This window comes from Pan troglodytes, chromosome 5, assembly GCF_028858775.2.
Source record: "Pan troglodytes isolate AG18354 chromosome 5, NHGRI_mPanTro3-v2.0_pri, whole genome shotgun sequence".
NCBI classification, from domain to species: Eukaryota; Metazoa; Chordata; class Mammalia; order Primates; family Hominidae; genus Pan; species Pan troglodytes.
This window is the reverse complement of record NC_072403.2, coordinates 37,236,905-37,252,073: the sequence shown is the minus strand read 5'-3', so window position 1 is coordinate 37,252,073 and position 15,169 is coordinate 37,236,905. Positions and strand designations below refer to the sequence as shown.

The following is a 15,169-nucleotide window of genomic DNA, read 5'->3' as shown; positions in this document are numbered from 1 at the left end:
AGTGGATGTGATTTCTAGTTTCAGCATGTGCTGGTTTATTGTGCTGCCAGTAAAATAAAATCAAAATACACATTGAATAAATAATAAATAAAATAACCCATGGTGAGCAAAGGTTTACAATGTTTGTTGTTGTTGTTGTTTTTTGAGTCAAGATCCCCCTCTGTGGTCTGGGCTGGAGTCCAGTGATGCGATCACAGCTCACTACAGATTTGAATCCATGAGCCCAAGGGATCTTCCCATCTCAGCCTCCCCAATACCTGGGAATACAAGTGCCCTCCACCATGCCCAGCTAAGTTTACTTATTTTTATATCTTTTAGAGACGATGTTCTCACAATGTTGTTCAAGCTGGCCTCCAACTCCTGATCTCAAGCAATCCTCTTGCCTTAGCGTCCTGAATTGCTGGGATTACGGGCGTGAGCTGTCATGCCCAGCTTGTAATGTACTGACACCTTCAAGATTTCCTTCTCCAAGTGTGGACACAGCAGCAGACACCCTTTGTCTCTTGGGTCAGGACACTGGGTAGAGTGGAATAGCAAGGCAACAAAGTCACTGCAGAAAGCATCCATGTGGAAGAGGTCCAGCAGGGAGGGCCAGCTGTCCCAGGGACACCATATTTAGGGATAACTCCTCTTTCTGGGCAGGACTGTTCTTTGATTACTTTTATATTCACGATAGTTCTGAAATCGTAGGATGATGAGACTCAAGACTGGCTAGGATTTGTTTTTAAAAAACCATCTCCGAGACTTGTTGATCTTTTGAATGGTTTTTAGTGTCTCAATTTCCTTCAGAACTTAACTCATTCTTAACATTTCACAGACTACTTTCAGTTAATAATGTACTAGTACCCATAAATATAGAAATATTGCAACCATTTATCCTCTATAAAATGTCCATCTTTTATGGTATAGATATTATATGTAATATATCTATATAGGTTGTAAGTCCCACGATAAAAAACTTTTTCTTATCTTTAAACAGTTCTATGTATACAAAGTAAGAATAAATGAGGGGAGCAAGATAGCCTTTTGCACTTAGCTCAATATTTACCATTTTTGATCATCTTCATCTTTTTTGATAATCTCATTTTCCACCTGGTATCATTTGCCTCTAGTCTGAAGAATTTTCTTTACCAATTGTAATTGTACAGATCTGCTGGTGACAAATTCTTTTAATTTTCTTTTACCTGACATATCTCATTTGCCTATCCTTGAAGGACATCTATGCTGGATATAGAATTCTTAGTTGATCTTTTTTGTCTTCCAGCACTTTAAAGATGTTATTCTACTTTCTTTTGTTTCTATGGTTTCTGATAAAAAGTCATTGATCAGGACAAGAGGAACAGAGAAACAAAAACCGGGAAAATAACATGGTAGATGTAAAACTTATCATATCAATAATGACAAAAACCTATATGAATCAACACTCCAATGAAGGGCAGAGATTGTGTGACTTGGTTTAAAAAAACACGGAACCCAACCATACGCTCTTTCCAGACATGCACTTTCTTTGTTTTTTTTTTTTTTTTTAATTTAACTTTTATTTTTAGTTAAGGGGTACATGTGCAGGTTTGTTATATAGGTAAACTTGTGTCATGGGGTTTTGTTTCACAAATTATTTCTATACCCATTAGTACCCACCCAAGTATTAAGTCTTAGTTCCCATTAGCTATTTTTCCTGATCCTTTCCCTCCTCCCACCCTCCACTCTCAAGTGGACCCCAGTGTGTGTTGTTCCCCTCTGCATGCCCATGTATTCTCATCATTTAGCTCCCACTTATAAGTGAGAACATGTGGTATATAGTTTTCTGTTCCTGCGTTAGTTTTCTAAGAATAATGGCCTCCAGCTCCATCCATGTTCCTGCAAAGGATGTAATCTCATTCTTTTTTATGGCTGTATAGTATTCTATGGTGTATATGTGCCACATTTTCTTTATCCAGTCTACCACTGATGGGCATTTAGGTTGATTCCAAGTCTTTGCTATTGTGAATAGTGCTTCAATGAACATATGTGTACATGTAAGTCATGCACTTTCTTTTTTTATTTAATTTATTTTATTTTGCTTTAAGTTCCAGATACATGTGCAGAACGTGCAGGTTTGTTACATACGTATAGTCTGCCATAGTGGTTTGCTGCACCTATTCACCCATCCTCTAAGTTCCCTCCTCTCACCCCCAACTCCCCAAAAGGCCCTGGTGTGTGTTGTTCCCCTCCCTGTGTCCATGTGTTCTCATTGTTCACCTTCCACTTAAGAGTGAGAACACGTGGTGCTAGGTTTTCTGTTCCCATGTTAGTTTGCTGACGATGACTTCCAGCTTCATCCATGTCCCTGCAAAGGACATGAACTCATTCCTTTTTATGGCTGTGTAGTATTCCATGGTGTATATCTACCACATTTTCTTTACCCAGACTATCATTGATGGGCATGTGGGTTGGTTCCATATCTTTGCTATTGAAAACAGTACTGCAATAAACATACCTGTGCATGTGTCTTTATAGTAGAATGATTGATATTCCTTTGGGTATATACCAAGTAATGGGATTGCTGGGTCAAAGAGTATTTCTGGTTCTAGATCTTTGAGGAATGGTCACACCATCCTCCATAATGGTTGAACTATTTTACATTCCCACCAACAGTGAAAAAGCATTCCTATTTCTCCACAGCCTCACCAGCATCTATTGTTTCCTCACTTTTTAATAGTTGCCATTCTGGCTTGCAGGAGATAGTACATCATTGTGGTTTTGATTTGCTTTTCTCTAATGATCATTGATATTGAGCTTTTTTTTCATATGTTTTTTCTTCTGAGAAGTGTCTGTTCATACCCTTTGCCAATTTTTGATAGGGCTGTTTTTTTTCTTGTAAATTTGTTTAAGTTCCTTGTAAACATACATGTGAGCTGTCATCATTCTTGTTTAAACACCTAAGAGGCATCCTAACCAGTGCAACATGGCAAGAAAATGAAATAAGAAACCAATAGAAGGACCAGGCGTGGCGGCTCATGCCTGTAATCCCTGCATTTTGGGAGGCTGAGGTGGGAGGATCACTTGAGTTCAGGAGTTTGAGACCAGCCTGATAGTGAGACCTCATCTCTACCAAATAAAAATAATTTTAAAAGAAAAAAGATCAATAGATAGGAAAGGAAGAAACAAAAGTCTTTGTCACCAACTTCATTGCATATGTAGAAAACACTAGGGAATTCTGAAAAAGCCTCTGGAATTAATCATTGAATTTGCAAAATAGTTCATAAAATATATATAATAAGTCACTTAGATGAACATGAAAAGATGGCAAACAATACTAGTCATCAAAGAAGTGCAAGTTAAAACCACAATGAGAAACCATCACACATCACCTACAATAGGTAAAGTTAAAAAGACATTTGATAAGTCTAAATACTGTCAAGAATATGGAAAAAATAGGAATGTCTGATATTGCTGGTAGAAATGCAAAAAATGTGGCAGCCAATTTGTAAAGCGGTATGGCAATTTCTTATACAGTTACCCATCTATTACCACATGGCCCAGCAATTCCACAAATATGTATTTATCCAAAAGAAACAAAAATGTAAGGTCACACTTGTAAGCAGTTATTTATAGTGGCTTCATTAATAACAAGCCCTAACTGGAGGAATCCACATATCTATCAACTGGAGGCAGAGAAACCAATGAATAAGCTGGGATTCCAGCAATACTCAGCAGCTGCTCAGCAACAAAAATGAGTGAATGGCATCATCTCAAACATCATTATGCTAAAGGAGAGACCAAACGAAGGACTACATAACATACGACTGCACGTCCATTACATTCTAGAAATTTCAGTATTGCAGTGACAGAAAACAGAGTGGTGGTTGAGTGAAGGGAAGGGGTGAGGGTGGGAGGCAAGGATTAAATAGAAGGGGGCATAAAGAAAGTTTTTAGGGAAAAGAAACGGTTCTCTACAGCGCCACAACTCAGAAGTAACTGGGTGGTGGGAACTAAGGGGAGAGGAGGGTGTGAGGGAAGAGGACAGAGAGAAGGGCTGGGGAAGCAGGAGGTGAGGACAAGGAGCAGGAGGAAGGACTCTAAAGCAGTGGAGGAGCCTAGCAGGGGGTTCTTTGCATTCTGGGTTTCTCTACTGGGCAGTGTGGTAGTTACATGACTATAAATAATTACCAATATTCACCAAAAAGCGCAGCTAAAACTGGTGAATTTTATTACACATAAATGCCGTAATAAGCCAAAAAATAAAAATAAAAATAAAAAGGGGGGGAGGGGAGGCAAAAATAAAGACATTTTTAGATAATCAAAGCCATACAATTAATTTCCTAGGGGTCCTGTACTACACTTAATTTTAAAGGAAGTGCTTCAGGGTGAAGGAAAATGATACTAGATGGTGACCCAGATATACAGAAAGGAACAGTTAACAACAGAAATGATGCACATACACATGTCACATTCACACTCATTTTCTTAATTTCCTGAAGACATATGGCTACTTGTTTAAAACAAAAAGTATTACACTGTATCAATTGAGTTTATAATATAGATTGATGTAATATATAAAACAATAATAGCATAATGGTAGGTTACAAGAAACTACACTCTTACAAGTGTCCTTTATTTTCTGGATGCAGCTTAATATTACCTGAACTTCACTGTGAAAAGTCAAGGAATCGGGTTTCCATTCTTTGCTATTGTGTAAAGAAATATAGCCAAAAGCCACTAGGAGAATTAAAACCATAAACTAAAAAATGTTTATTTGACACATAAGAAAGTAGTAAAGGAGGAACAGAAACAAAAAGATATGAGACAAATTGAAAATGTATAGCAAAATGGTAGACCAAAACCCAACCATTGTAAGTGAAGAAATGACACGACCTGAGTCACATTAGCAGGACTGCTGAGCACTGTGGGGAGAACAGACATGGGCAGGAAGTGAGGGACAGTGTTAGTGCCACAATTCAGGAGTGAAAGGGTGGCAGGGACTAAGGGGAGCGGGGGTGTGAGGGATGAGAGGGGCAGACAGAAGGGCTGGAGAAGCAGGAGGTGAGGAAAAGGAGCAGGAGAAAGAATTCTAAAGCAGTGGAAGAGCCTGGCAGGGGGTTCTTTGCATTCGGTATTTAATACATTTTGTTGGACTTCCTAAAAACTAATTGGCTCCTTATGATTAAAAAAAAAAGAGTCACAAAAATACCAAGTGTCCATATAAAATATGCACACTGCTTAGATGTGCGGAGTTCAGGAAAACAGGCAGTGCTTGAGCGTCGGTGAAGAGCATTGGGACTGCATGGAGCACTCGCAACTTTGAGATGATGACTACAGGCTCCCGGTTGCAATAGACAGTAATAAACCCCGCTTCTTTATATTCAGGAGATGTTCTGGACTCATATAGGGATTACTCGGGGTGGGGAATGAAGATAATTTTAAATGCAACAACCCAGAGTCACAGATCCATAGTCTGGGAAAGTAAAACTTAGGAGCTTTGAGAGTTTAATTGTAATGCAGTTTTGACACAGGTTTTTTGCAGATTGGAATTCTAATCATTCAGGGATTACCAATATTGTGCTACCTACTGTATTAATAAACAAAAAGGAAACTGGTCTCTATGAGAATCTCTGTGTGGTGGCTTCAGACAAAACTTCGCCAGGTTTAGAGAGAAACCCCCTGTCTCTACACCTCCATTCCCAGGGCGAGCTCACTCTCTGGCGTCAAGTTCCCCGTGATCAGTTTCCCTACACAAGATCCAAGAGGAGAGGTAAGGAGTGAGAGGCAGGGAGTCCAGTTCAGGGACAGGGATTCCAGGAGGAGAAGTGAAGGGGAAGCGGGTGGGCGCAGCCTGGGGGTCTCTCCCTGGTTTCCACAGACAGATCCTTGTCCAGGACTCAGGCAGACAGTGTGACAAAGAGGCTGGTGTAGGAGAAGAGGGATCAGGACGAAGTCCCAGGTCCCGGGCGGGGCTCTCAGGGTCTCAGGCTCCGAGGGCCGTGTCTGCATTGGGGAGGCGCAGCGTTGGGGATTCCCCACTCCCACGAGTTTCACTTCTTCTCCCAACCTGCGTCGGGTCCTTCTTCCAGGATACTCGTGACGCGTCCCCATTTCCCACTCCCATTGGGTGTCGGGTGTCTAGAGAAGCCAATCAGTGTCGCCGGGGTCCCAGTTCTAAAGTCCCCACGCACCCACCCGGACTCAGAATCTCCTCAGACGCCGAGATGCAGGTCACGGCGCCCCGAACCGTCCTCCTGCTGCTCTCGGCGGCCCTGGCCCTGACCGAGACCTGGGCCGGTGAGTGCGGGTCGGGAGGGAAATGGCCTCTGCCGGGAGGAGCGAGGGGACCGCAGGCTGGGGCGCAGGACCTGAGGAGCCGCGCCGGGAGGAGGGTCGGGCGGGTCTCAGCCCCTCCTCGCCCCCAGGCTCCCACTCCATGAGGTATTTCTACACCTCCGTGTCCCGGCCCGGCCGCGGGGAGCCCCGCTTCATCACCGTGGGCTACGTGGACGACACCCAGTTCGTGAGGTTCGACAGCGACGCCGCGAGTCCGAGGATGGAGCCCCGGGCGCCATGGATAGAGCAGGAGGGGCCGGAGTATTGGGACCGGGAGACACGGAATATGAAGGCCTCCGCACAGACTGACCGAGAGAACCTGCGGATCGCGCTCCGCTACTACAACCAGAGCGAGGCCGGTGAGTGACCCCGACCCGGGGCGCAGGTCACGACTCCCCATCCCCCACGGACGGGCCGGGTCGCCCACAGTCTCCGGGTCGGAGATCCGCCCCGAGGCCGCGGGACCCGCCCAGACCCTCGACCGGCGAGAGCCCCAGGCGCGTTTACCCGGTTTCATTTTCAGTTGAGGCCAAAATCCCCGCGGGTTGGTCGGGGCGGGGCGGGGCTCGGGGGACTGGGCTGACCGCGGGGGCGGGGCCAGGGTCTCACACCTGGCAGACGATGTATGGCTGCGACATGGGGCCGGACGGGCGCCTCCTCCGCGGGTATGGCCAGTACGCCTACGACGGCAAGGATTACATCGCCCTGAACGAGGACCTGAGCTCCTGGACCGCGGCGGACACCGCGGCTCAGATCACCCAGCGCAAGTGGGAGGCGGCCCGTGAGGCGGAGCAGCGGAGAGCCTACCTGGAGGGCACGTGCGTGGAGTGGCTCCGCAGATACCTGGAGAACGGGAAGGAGACGCTGCAGCGCGCGGGTACCAGGGGCAGTGGGGAGCCTTCCGCATCTCCTATAGGTCGCCGGGGATGGCCTCCCACGATAAGAGGAGGAAAATGGGATCAGCGCCAGAATGTCGCCCTCCCTTGAATGGAGAATGGCATGAGTTTTCCTGAGTTTCCTCTGAGGGCCCCCTCTTCTCTCTAGGACAATTAAGGGATGACGTCTCTGAGGAAATGGAGGGGAAGAAAGTCCCTAGAATACTGATCAGGGGTCCCCTTTGACCCCTGCAGCAGCCTTGGGAACCGTGACTTTTCCTCTCAGGCCTTGTTCTCTGCCTCACACTCAGTGTGTTTGGGGCTCTGATTCCAGCACTCCTGAGTCACTTTACCTCCACTCAGATCAGGAGAAGAAGTCCCTGTTCCCCGCTCAGAGACTCGAACTTTCCAATAAATAGGAGATTATCCCAGGTGCCTGCGTCCAGGCTGGTGTCTGGGTTCTGTGCCCCTTCCCCACCCCAGGTGTCCTGTCCATTCTCAGGCTGGTCACATGGGTGGTCCTAGGGTGTCCCATGAGAGATGCAAAGCGCCTGAATTTTCTGACTCTTCCCATCAGACCCCCCAAAGACACACGTGACCCACCACCCCATCTCTGACCATGAGGCCACCCTGAGGTGCTGGGCCCTGGGCTTCTACCCTGCGGAGATCACACTGACCTGGCAGCGGGATGGCGAGGACCAAACTCAGGACACCGAGCTTGTGGAGACCAGGCCAGAAGGAGATAGAACCTTCCAGAAGTGGGCAGCTGTGGTGGTGCCTTCTGGAGAAGAGCAGAGATACACATGCCATGTGCAGCATGAGGGGCTGCCGAAGCCCCTCACCCTGAGATGGGGTAAGGAGGGGGATGAGGGGTCATATCTCTTCTCAAGGAAAGCAGGAGCCCTTCTGGAGCCCTTCAGCAGGGTCGGGGCCCCTCATCTTCCCCTCCTTTCCCAGAGCCATCTTCCCAGTCCACCATCCCCATTGTGGGCATTGTTGCTGGCCTGGCTGTCCTTGTGGTCACCGTAGCTGTGGTCGCTGTGGTCGCTGCTGTGATGTGTAGGAGGAAGAGCTCAGGTAGGGAAGGGGTGAGGGGTGGGGTCTGGGTTTTCTTGTCCCACTGGGGGTTTCAAGCCCCAGGTAGAAGTGTTCCCTGCCTCATTACTGGGAAGCAGCATCCACACAGGGGCTAACGCAGCCTGGGGCCCTGTGTGCCAGCACTTACTCTTTTGTGCAGCACATGTGACAATGAAGGACGGATGTATCACCTTGATGGTTGTGGTGTTGGGGTCCTGATTCCAGCATTCATGAGTCAGGGGAAGGTCCCTGCTAAGGACAGACCTTAGGAGGGCAGTTGGTCCAGGACCCACACTTGCTTTCCTCGTGTTTCCTGATCCTGCCCTGGGTCTGTAGTCATACTTCTGGAAATTCCTTTTGGGTCCAAGACTAGGAGGTTCCTCTAAGATCTCATGGCCCTGCTTCCTCCCAGTCCCCTCACAGGACATTTTCTTCCCACAGGTGGAAAAGGAGGGAGCTACTCTCAGGCTGCATGTAAGTGGTGGGGGTGGGAGTGTGGAGGAGCTCACCCACCCCATAATTCCTCCTGTCCCACGTCTCCTGCGGGCTCTGACCAGGTCCTGTTTTTGTTCTACTCCAGCCAGCGACAGTGCCCAGGGCTCTGATGTGTCTCTCACAGCTTGAAAAGGTGAGATTCTTGGGGTCTAGAGTGGGCGGGGGGTGGTGGGGCAGAGGGGAAAGGCCTGGGTAATGGAGATTCTTTGATTGGGATGTTTCGCGTGTGTGGTGGGCTGTTCAGAGTGTCATCACTTACCATGACTAACCAGAATTTGTTCATGACTGTTGTTTTCTGTAGCCTGAGACAGCTGTCTTGTGAGGGACTGAGATGCAGGATTTCTTCACGCCTCCCCTTTGTGACTTCAAGAGCCTCTGGCATCTCTTTCTGCAAAGGCACCTGAATGTGTCTGCGTCCCTGTTAGCATAATGTGAGGAGGTGGAGAGACAGCCCACCCTTGTGTCCACTGTGACCCCTGTTCCCATGCTGACCTGTGTTTCCTCCCCAGTCATCTTTCTTGTTCCAGAGAGGTGGGGCTGGATATCTCCATCTCTGTCTCAACTTTATGTGCACTGAACTGCAACTTCTTACTTCCCTACTGAAAATAAGAATCTGAATATAAATTTGTTTTCTCAAATATTTGCTATGAGAGGTTGATGGATTAATTAAATAAGTCAATTCCTGGAATTTGAGAGAGCAAATAAAGACCTGAGAACCTTCCAGAATCTGCATGTTCGCTGTGCTGAGTCTGTTGCAGGTGGGGTGTGGAGAAGGCTGTGGGGGGCCGGGTGTGGACGGGGCCTGTGCCCAGTTGGTGTTGAGTCCATCATGAGCTTTATGTGGTCAGTCCTCAGCTGGGTCACCTTCACTGCTCCATTGTCCTTGTCCCTTCAGTGGAAACTTGTCCAGCGGGAGCTGTGACCACAGAGGCTCACACATCGCCCAGGGCAGCCCCTGCACACGGGGGTCTCTGTGCATTCTGAAACAAATTTTCAGAGCCATTCACCTCCTGCCCTGCTTCTAGAGCTCCTTTTCTGCTCTGCTGTCCTGCCTTCTCTCCCTGCCCTGGTTCTAGTGATCTTGGTGCTGAATCCAATCCCAACTCATGAATCTGTAAAGCAGAGTCTAATTTAGACTTACATTTGTCTGTGAAATTGGACCCATCATCAAGGACTGTTCTTTCCTGAAGAGAGAACCTGATTGTGTGCTGCAGTGTGCTGGGGCAGGGGGTGCGGGGAGGGGGTTGCTGTAGAAAGAGGGATGGGGAGGGAGGGCACACAAGCAGCACTGCTGAGAAAAACATAGGTGGCCTCTATCTCAGTGTGAGGGGTCCTTGTGCTGTAGCTGCCACAAAACAGCACTTGGCCTGAGGCTATGTTAATAAAGATACTGCCTTCAAAATAGGGAGGTGCTCTACAGTGATCATTCATTCAACTGACCTTTGTCATTGGCCAGACATAGGACAGAATGGTTCTGCATCTGGGGAACACCACTGAAGTAAAATCAGAAAAATCTCTGGCCTTTTGTAGCATATGTTCCAGTGAGAAGAGGCAGACGATAGATACACTATAACCAGAGTAAGGAAGGAAAGTGCTAGAAGGTGGTAAGTGCTGTGAGGCAGGTGATCCAGGATGTGGGCAGTGGGGACAGGGAAGGTGGCTGTTGTGCTGGGTAGTCAGTGTGTGCCTTGTTGCAAAGGTGACTTTTGAGGAAAGATTTGAGAGACATGAGGATGTCTGGGGAAGTTCTTTCCAGGCAGAGGAAGCTCCAGTCCAAATGCACTATGGCAGGAAGGTGTTTGTGTTCCCAGAAGAGCAAGGAGGCCAGGAGGGCTGGACAGAGAGAAACTGAGGTGAGGTCAGAGGTGCGGCCAGAACAGGTGGGCTTGAGGGGAGTGGGGTTGGATCTGGCCTTTGCTCTGAGTGGGATGGGGAGTTAGAGGACAGTTTTGAGCAGAAGAGAGCCATGATATGACTTCTGTTTTAAAAGGATCTCTCTGACGGCTGTGCTGAGAACAGAATTGAGAGGCGAGGGACGAGGGAGGCAGAAGGGAAAACAGTAGGAATCAAGTGCAGTATTCCAGGCTGGAGATGTCGGTTACCTTGACTGGGGCGTGAGCAGGGGAAATGGTGGGACGTGAGGGGATTCTTGATGCATTTGAAGATGGACTCACAGCATTTGCCAATGGATTGTATCTGTGGTGTGAGAAAGACGAATCAAGGACACCCATAGTTGTAAAATGAGTGAGTAGAAGGATGGAGCTGCTGTCAGTGGAGATGGGGAGACTCTGGCAGGAGCGTCCTGAGGAGGGGGCATCACAGGCACTCAGTGGAGGAGATGTCTACTAGGAAGGCAGGTGGGGGAGCTGGGGTGGAATTTGGGCAGACAACTCCAGAGTTTAGGGGAAAGGACTGGGCTGGAGAAATAGATTTAGGAGGTCACACCATATATATGAGACTTAAAACCTCAAGCATGGATGAGGCACAAAGGGAGTGACTGACTATGGAAAAGAATGAGCACAAGGACTGAACCCTGGACCTCCAGTTCTAAGGGGTGTGATCAGACCACACTCAGAGCAGACTGCACAGTTCTGACCCCAAGTCTAGAGGACACTCAGACAAGGAAACCCCATGTGCACCAGGATCATCTGGATGTGGTGCTGAGATCCTGGAAGTCTGGAGTTGAGCAAGCGATTCTGGATTTATGACAAGGCTGGAGCTCATGTTGCTGGTCTCCAGATCACACTTGGAGTAGCAAGGACACCAGGATCCCACACGTCTCAGCATCAGCCTCACCTCTAGGGCTTGTCATATAAATGATTCCTTGGTCTTGTGCATAGTACTCTGAGACAAGGGTTCTGGGGAGTGGCCTGTGTATTTTCTAAGTCCCCGCCAGCAATCCTATTGCTCAGACAGATTGGGAACCACTGAGATCAGTGATCAGAGAGTGCCGAGGGTGGGTGGGTGGGGTGGGTTTTCAAACCCTGTTTAAAAGAGGATTTTTCTCACAGAAAGAAAAGGGAGGCTGTATATCATCAGTTATGAGATGTGATATTCTCTGTTGTTCTCTCCACCATGGGGTAGAGGCCAGGTAGACAATTCAGGATGTGGCTCTCGCACAAAGAACACCTCTGAATGCCGCTCTCTGACACTCGCCCACAGACTCATTTCTCACTCACTTCTTGGAGAAAACTATGGAAACCAAATTTCTGTAATGTACACATAAAGTTGTATATTGGTATTGGGGGCTAGTTTTATTGTGGGGAAGGCCACAGAACCAGGCTGGAAACTACACATCCAAGAACAGAATTCACAGCCCACCCTGGATCAGGTCCCTCCTAGGAACAATTGTCCCTGCTGCTGAGCACAGACAGCACTGCTCACACCTCTGACATCCTGGTGCTGGACACTGGACCCTGAGGCTAGGACAGATGTCACTGCTGCACCTGGAAATTGGACATCACTACTGTCACTCAGCCATCTTTACTAAAATGCTTTCTGCACAGTCCTAGCCTCTCTGTCACCTCATTCTGGCTGAGTCTGGCAGTGATATAGGAGTTAAGAAGAAATTATTTAGACAGGTAGTGAGGGTACGCAAGGCTTTTAATGGAAAGCAGGCTCCAGATTATTTTCTTTTCTAACAAGGAGCAGCCTGTAATATCAAGCTTCAGACATAGACAAGTAAGCTGGAAGTTTGCATGGGTGAATGCCAGCAGCTGTCCAATAGGAATAGGACGCCTGGGACTGGGCATGTTCACTATGGCGGCTCCATCTTCCCTTCTCTTTGCCAGGCACGTTTACAGTAAGGAGCAGACAACATGTCACCGGCCAAGTGGAAAGCCCATTTGCATAATAGGATGAGGGTGGGGTGAACAGCCTTCCACACGCACTATGTAAATATCACACCTGGTACAACCAACCTGTGGGCCCTACATAAATCAGACACCATCTCCTCAAGCCTGCCTGTAAAATCCGATGCACTCCCATTCCAGGCCGGAATTCCCTTTTGGGTGCCCCTCTCTCTCACAAGAAGGAGCTGTTTCCCTTTGTCTTTCTTTTGCCTATTAAACCCTTTGATCCTAACTCACTCCTCGTGGGTCAGTGTCCTTAATCTTCTTGGCGTGAGATGACGAACACTTAGTATTTACCTGAGACAATGACACTTCTTCAGCAGGTGGTCATCAGACTGGTGGAGCTTAAAACTCATGTCCATGAGCAACTGCAGGGGTGACTGGAGTGTTGTTGTCCTCTTCCAGGGAGGGAGGTGGTGTCTGTCTCCTCTCAACATTTTACATGTTGTAAACCAAAAAAAAAAAATCAAAGCCACCCCTTCCCAATCATTTTAATGGACACCCTCAGCCAGGGTGCTCAAAAGTTAACCTGAAAGACTGGCTCAGGCCACCATGGGAAGCAGGTATTGAACATGTCTTATTATGCCCTCTTCCCTCTTGGAATTCAGGAAAAGTTGACCAGCATTTACCATCAACACAAACCTTCAGTCTGATCAGAAACATTTACAATCTATTCTCTCTGAAGCCTGGCACCTGGAGGCGTCATCTGCATGAGAATTTTGGACTCCACAACCTTTTATCATAACCCAGACATTCCTTTCTATTGATAATAACTCAACCAATTGCCAGTCAGAAAAATTAAAAATCTACTTATAACCCAGAAGCACTACCCCGCAACCCTTGCTTGCTTCAAATTGTTCCAACTTTCTGGACCGAACCAATGTATAGCTTAATGTATTTGATTGATGTCTCATATCTTCCTTAAATGTGTAAAACCAACCTGTGCCTCAACCACCTTAAGCACATGTTCTCGGTCTCCTGAGGGCTGTGTCATGGGCTGTGGTCACTCATTTTTGGCTCAGAATAAATCTCTTTAAATATGTTACTGCGTTTGACTCTTTTCATTGACAGTGTGGAATTCCGATGTAGTAAGAGGGTTCAAGTGCTGGAGTGTGAGGGGTGGGGAAAAGTGACAAATTTTAATTCTTGGAGCAGTGATCCAGGACGAGAACTTTATCTAGTACCCAGTAGGCACGAAGAGTGGCTGAATGAACCAGTGACTAATAAATAACATATTTCCACCCATTCCCTTGAGGATAGGTTTACATCAAGTTTTTGTCTATCCCAGTTTATAGTCTAGATTATTGGAGTGGCATTCTGTAATGATGAAATGATTATTCAAACATCTTCCCTCAGCATGACTCTTACTAGGATTAAAACTCCCAGGTTTGTAAGATCTCAGAGGTTCTGGGTCCACACGATGTTTTCTATTAATATTTATATTTTCTTGTGTGTGGAAATATTTCTGGGGAGAGAATCTCTAACATTTATTAGTTTTTATGTGACACCCTCAAAGACCTAAAAAATCCTAACTTCTAGATTAAAGGTAGGACCACTCCATGTCTAGACAATGCACAGCTGGTAGCAACCTGTGTTTAGGGACATGAAACAAATGCTTACATTTGTTTATCTTTTCCTCTGGGACCGAAGAAGGTAGAGGTTTACTTGCTTACTCTTACTATAAGTTTCTCTCTGTGGGACGGTGATGGGGTTTTCTTCCACTCAAATAACTTTCTGATTCTCCAACAGCAGCTGGGAGTCCTAGAGTTTGACTCAATTCTGACACTAACTACCAGGAGTTCGCCTCAGACTCCACAGGTTTACCAGATCAGTCCTACAAGTCTGTCCTCACTTCAGAAGCAAGTCACAAGTATCGGGTCCCAGGTTACCTGCACTTCTGTCTAACATGGCTGCAAAGTCAGGGGTTTCTCACCTCTCAAGGATTGAGAATTCTTAAACTAACTCAAAGAACTCAGGAAGTTGCTACAGCCGTGTAAACCAAAAAACGTCTGAGACAGGTCTCAGTCAGTTTAGAAGTTTATTTTGCCAAGCTGAAGATGCACCTTGGAAACAGAGACACAAATCATTGTAGCATCTGTGGCCCATGCTCTTTCCTAACAGGCTTTTGAGGACTTCAATATGTACAGGGGAAAGAGCAGCCAGGAGAGGAAAAAAATAGTCAACTATGCATTCATCTCATGCTCAGTAAATCTGCATTTTAAATAAGATAAAGTAAACGTTGGGTAGAAAAGTCAAATATGCGTTTGACTCTGGGTGGGTGGAGGGATGATTTCTAGTCTTGTCTTTGTCCTGTACCTGTGAAGACAAGCTGTTAATTTACATTGTCAGGGGAAAATTCAACAAAACTGTTTTAGAGTAAACACGTTGGGGCCCACAAGGAATTATCTTGTGAGCAGTTTGTGAGGGAGGCCACCTGGGGAGATACGTGGTCTTCTATCTTTGCAGTTATTTGTTTAGGAACGAAAGAAAGGCAGTTTTTCCATCAGTCTCCAAACTTAATTTTTCCCTTTGGTATAGTGAATTTGGAGTCCTGAAATTTTATTTTCCTTTCAC

At 46.8% G+C, this 15,169-nt stretch overlaps 1 protein-coding gene across 3 annotated transcripts; it reads left to right on the top strand.

The window, feature by feature from the left end:
- The first annotated feature begins 4,896 nt into the window (after nt 1-4,896).
- PATR-B (major histocompatibility complex, class I, B) lies at nt 4,897-9,470 on the top strand. Of its 3 annotated transcripts, none has more exons than XM_024356939.3 (10): nt 4,897-5,092; nt 5,665-5,731; nt 6,051-6,258; nt 6,387-6,656; nt 6,899-7,174; nt 7,750-8,025; nt 8,130-8,249; nt 8,691-8,723; nt 8,830-8,877; nt 9,046-9,470. In XM_024356939.3, exons 3-9 carry the CDS (start codon nt 6,186-6,188, stop codon nt 8,871-8,873), a joined length of 1,092 nt encoding a protein of 363 aa, XP_024212707.2. In that variant the 5' UTR covers nt 4,897-5,092; nt 5,665-5,731; nt 6,051-6,185; the 3' UTR covers nt 8,874-8,877; nt 9,046-9,470. The 3 variants fall into 3 exon arrangements, with proteins under 3 accessions (XP_024212707.2, XP_063668359.1, XP_054542664.1); XM_063812289.1 differs by having other exon boundaries at nt 4,933-5,022; XM_054686689.2 differs by lacking the exons at nt 4,897-5,092; nt 5,665-5,731 and having other exon boundaries at nt 6,038-6,258; nt 8,691-8,877.
- The last annotated feature ends 5,699 nt before the right edge of the window (nt 9,471-15,169 follow it).

What these genes read in the sequence shown, in the direction of transcription:
- PATR-B (XM_054686689.2), top strand. Translation starts at nt 6,186, where the DNA reads ATGCAGGTCACGGCGCCCCGAACCGTCCTCCTGCTGCTCTCGGCGGCC. An exon ending in CCTGACCGAGACCTGGGCCG is followed by an intron (nt 6,259 to 6,386) that starts GTGAGTGCGGGT and finishes CCTCGCCCCCAG; the next exon opens with GCTCCCACTCCATGAGGTAT. An exon ending in GTGTAGGAGGAAGAGCTCAG is followed by an intron (nt 8,250 to 8,690) that starts GTAGGGAAGGGG and finishes TTCTTCCCACAG; the next exon opens with GTGGAAAAGGAGGGAGCTAC.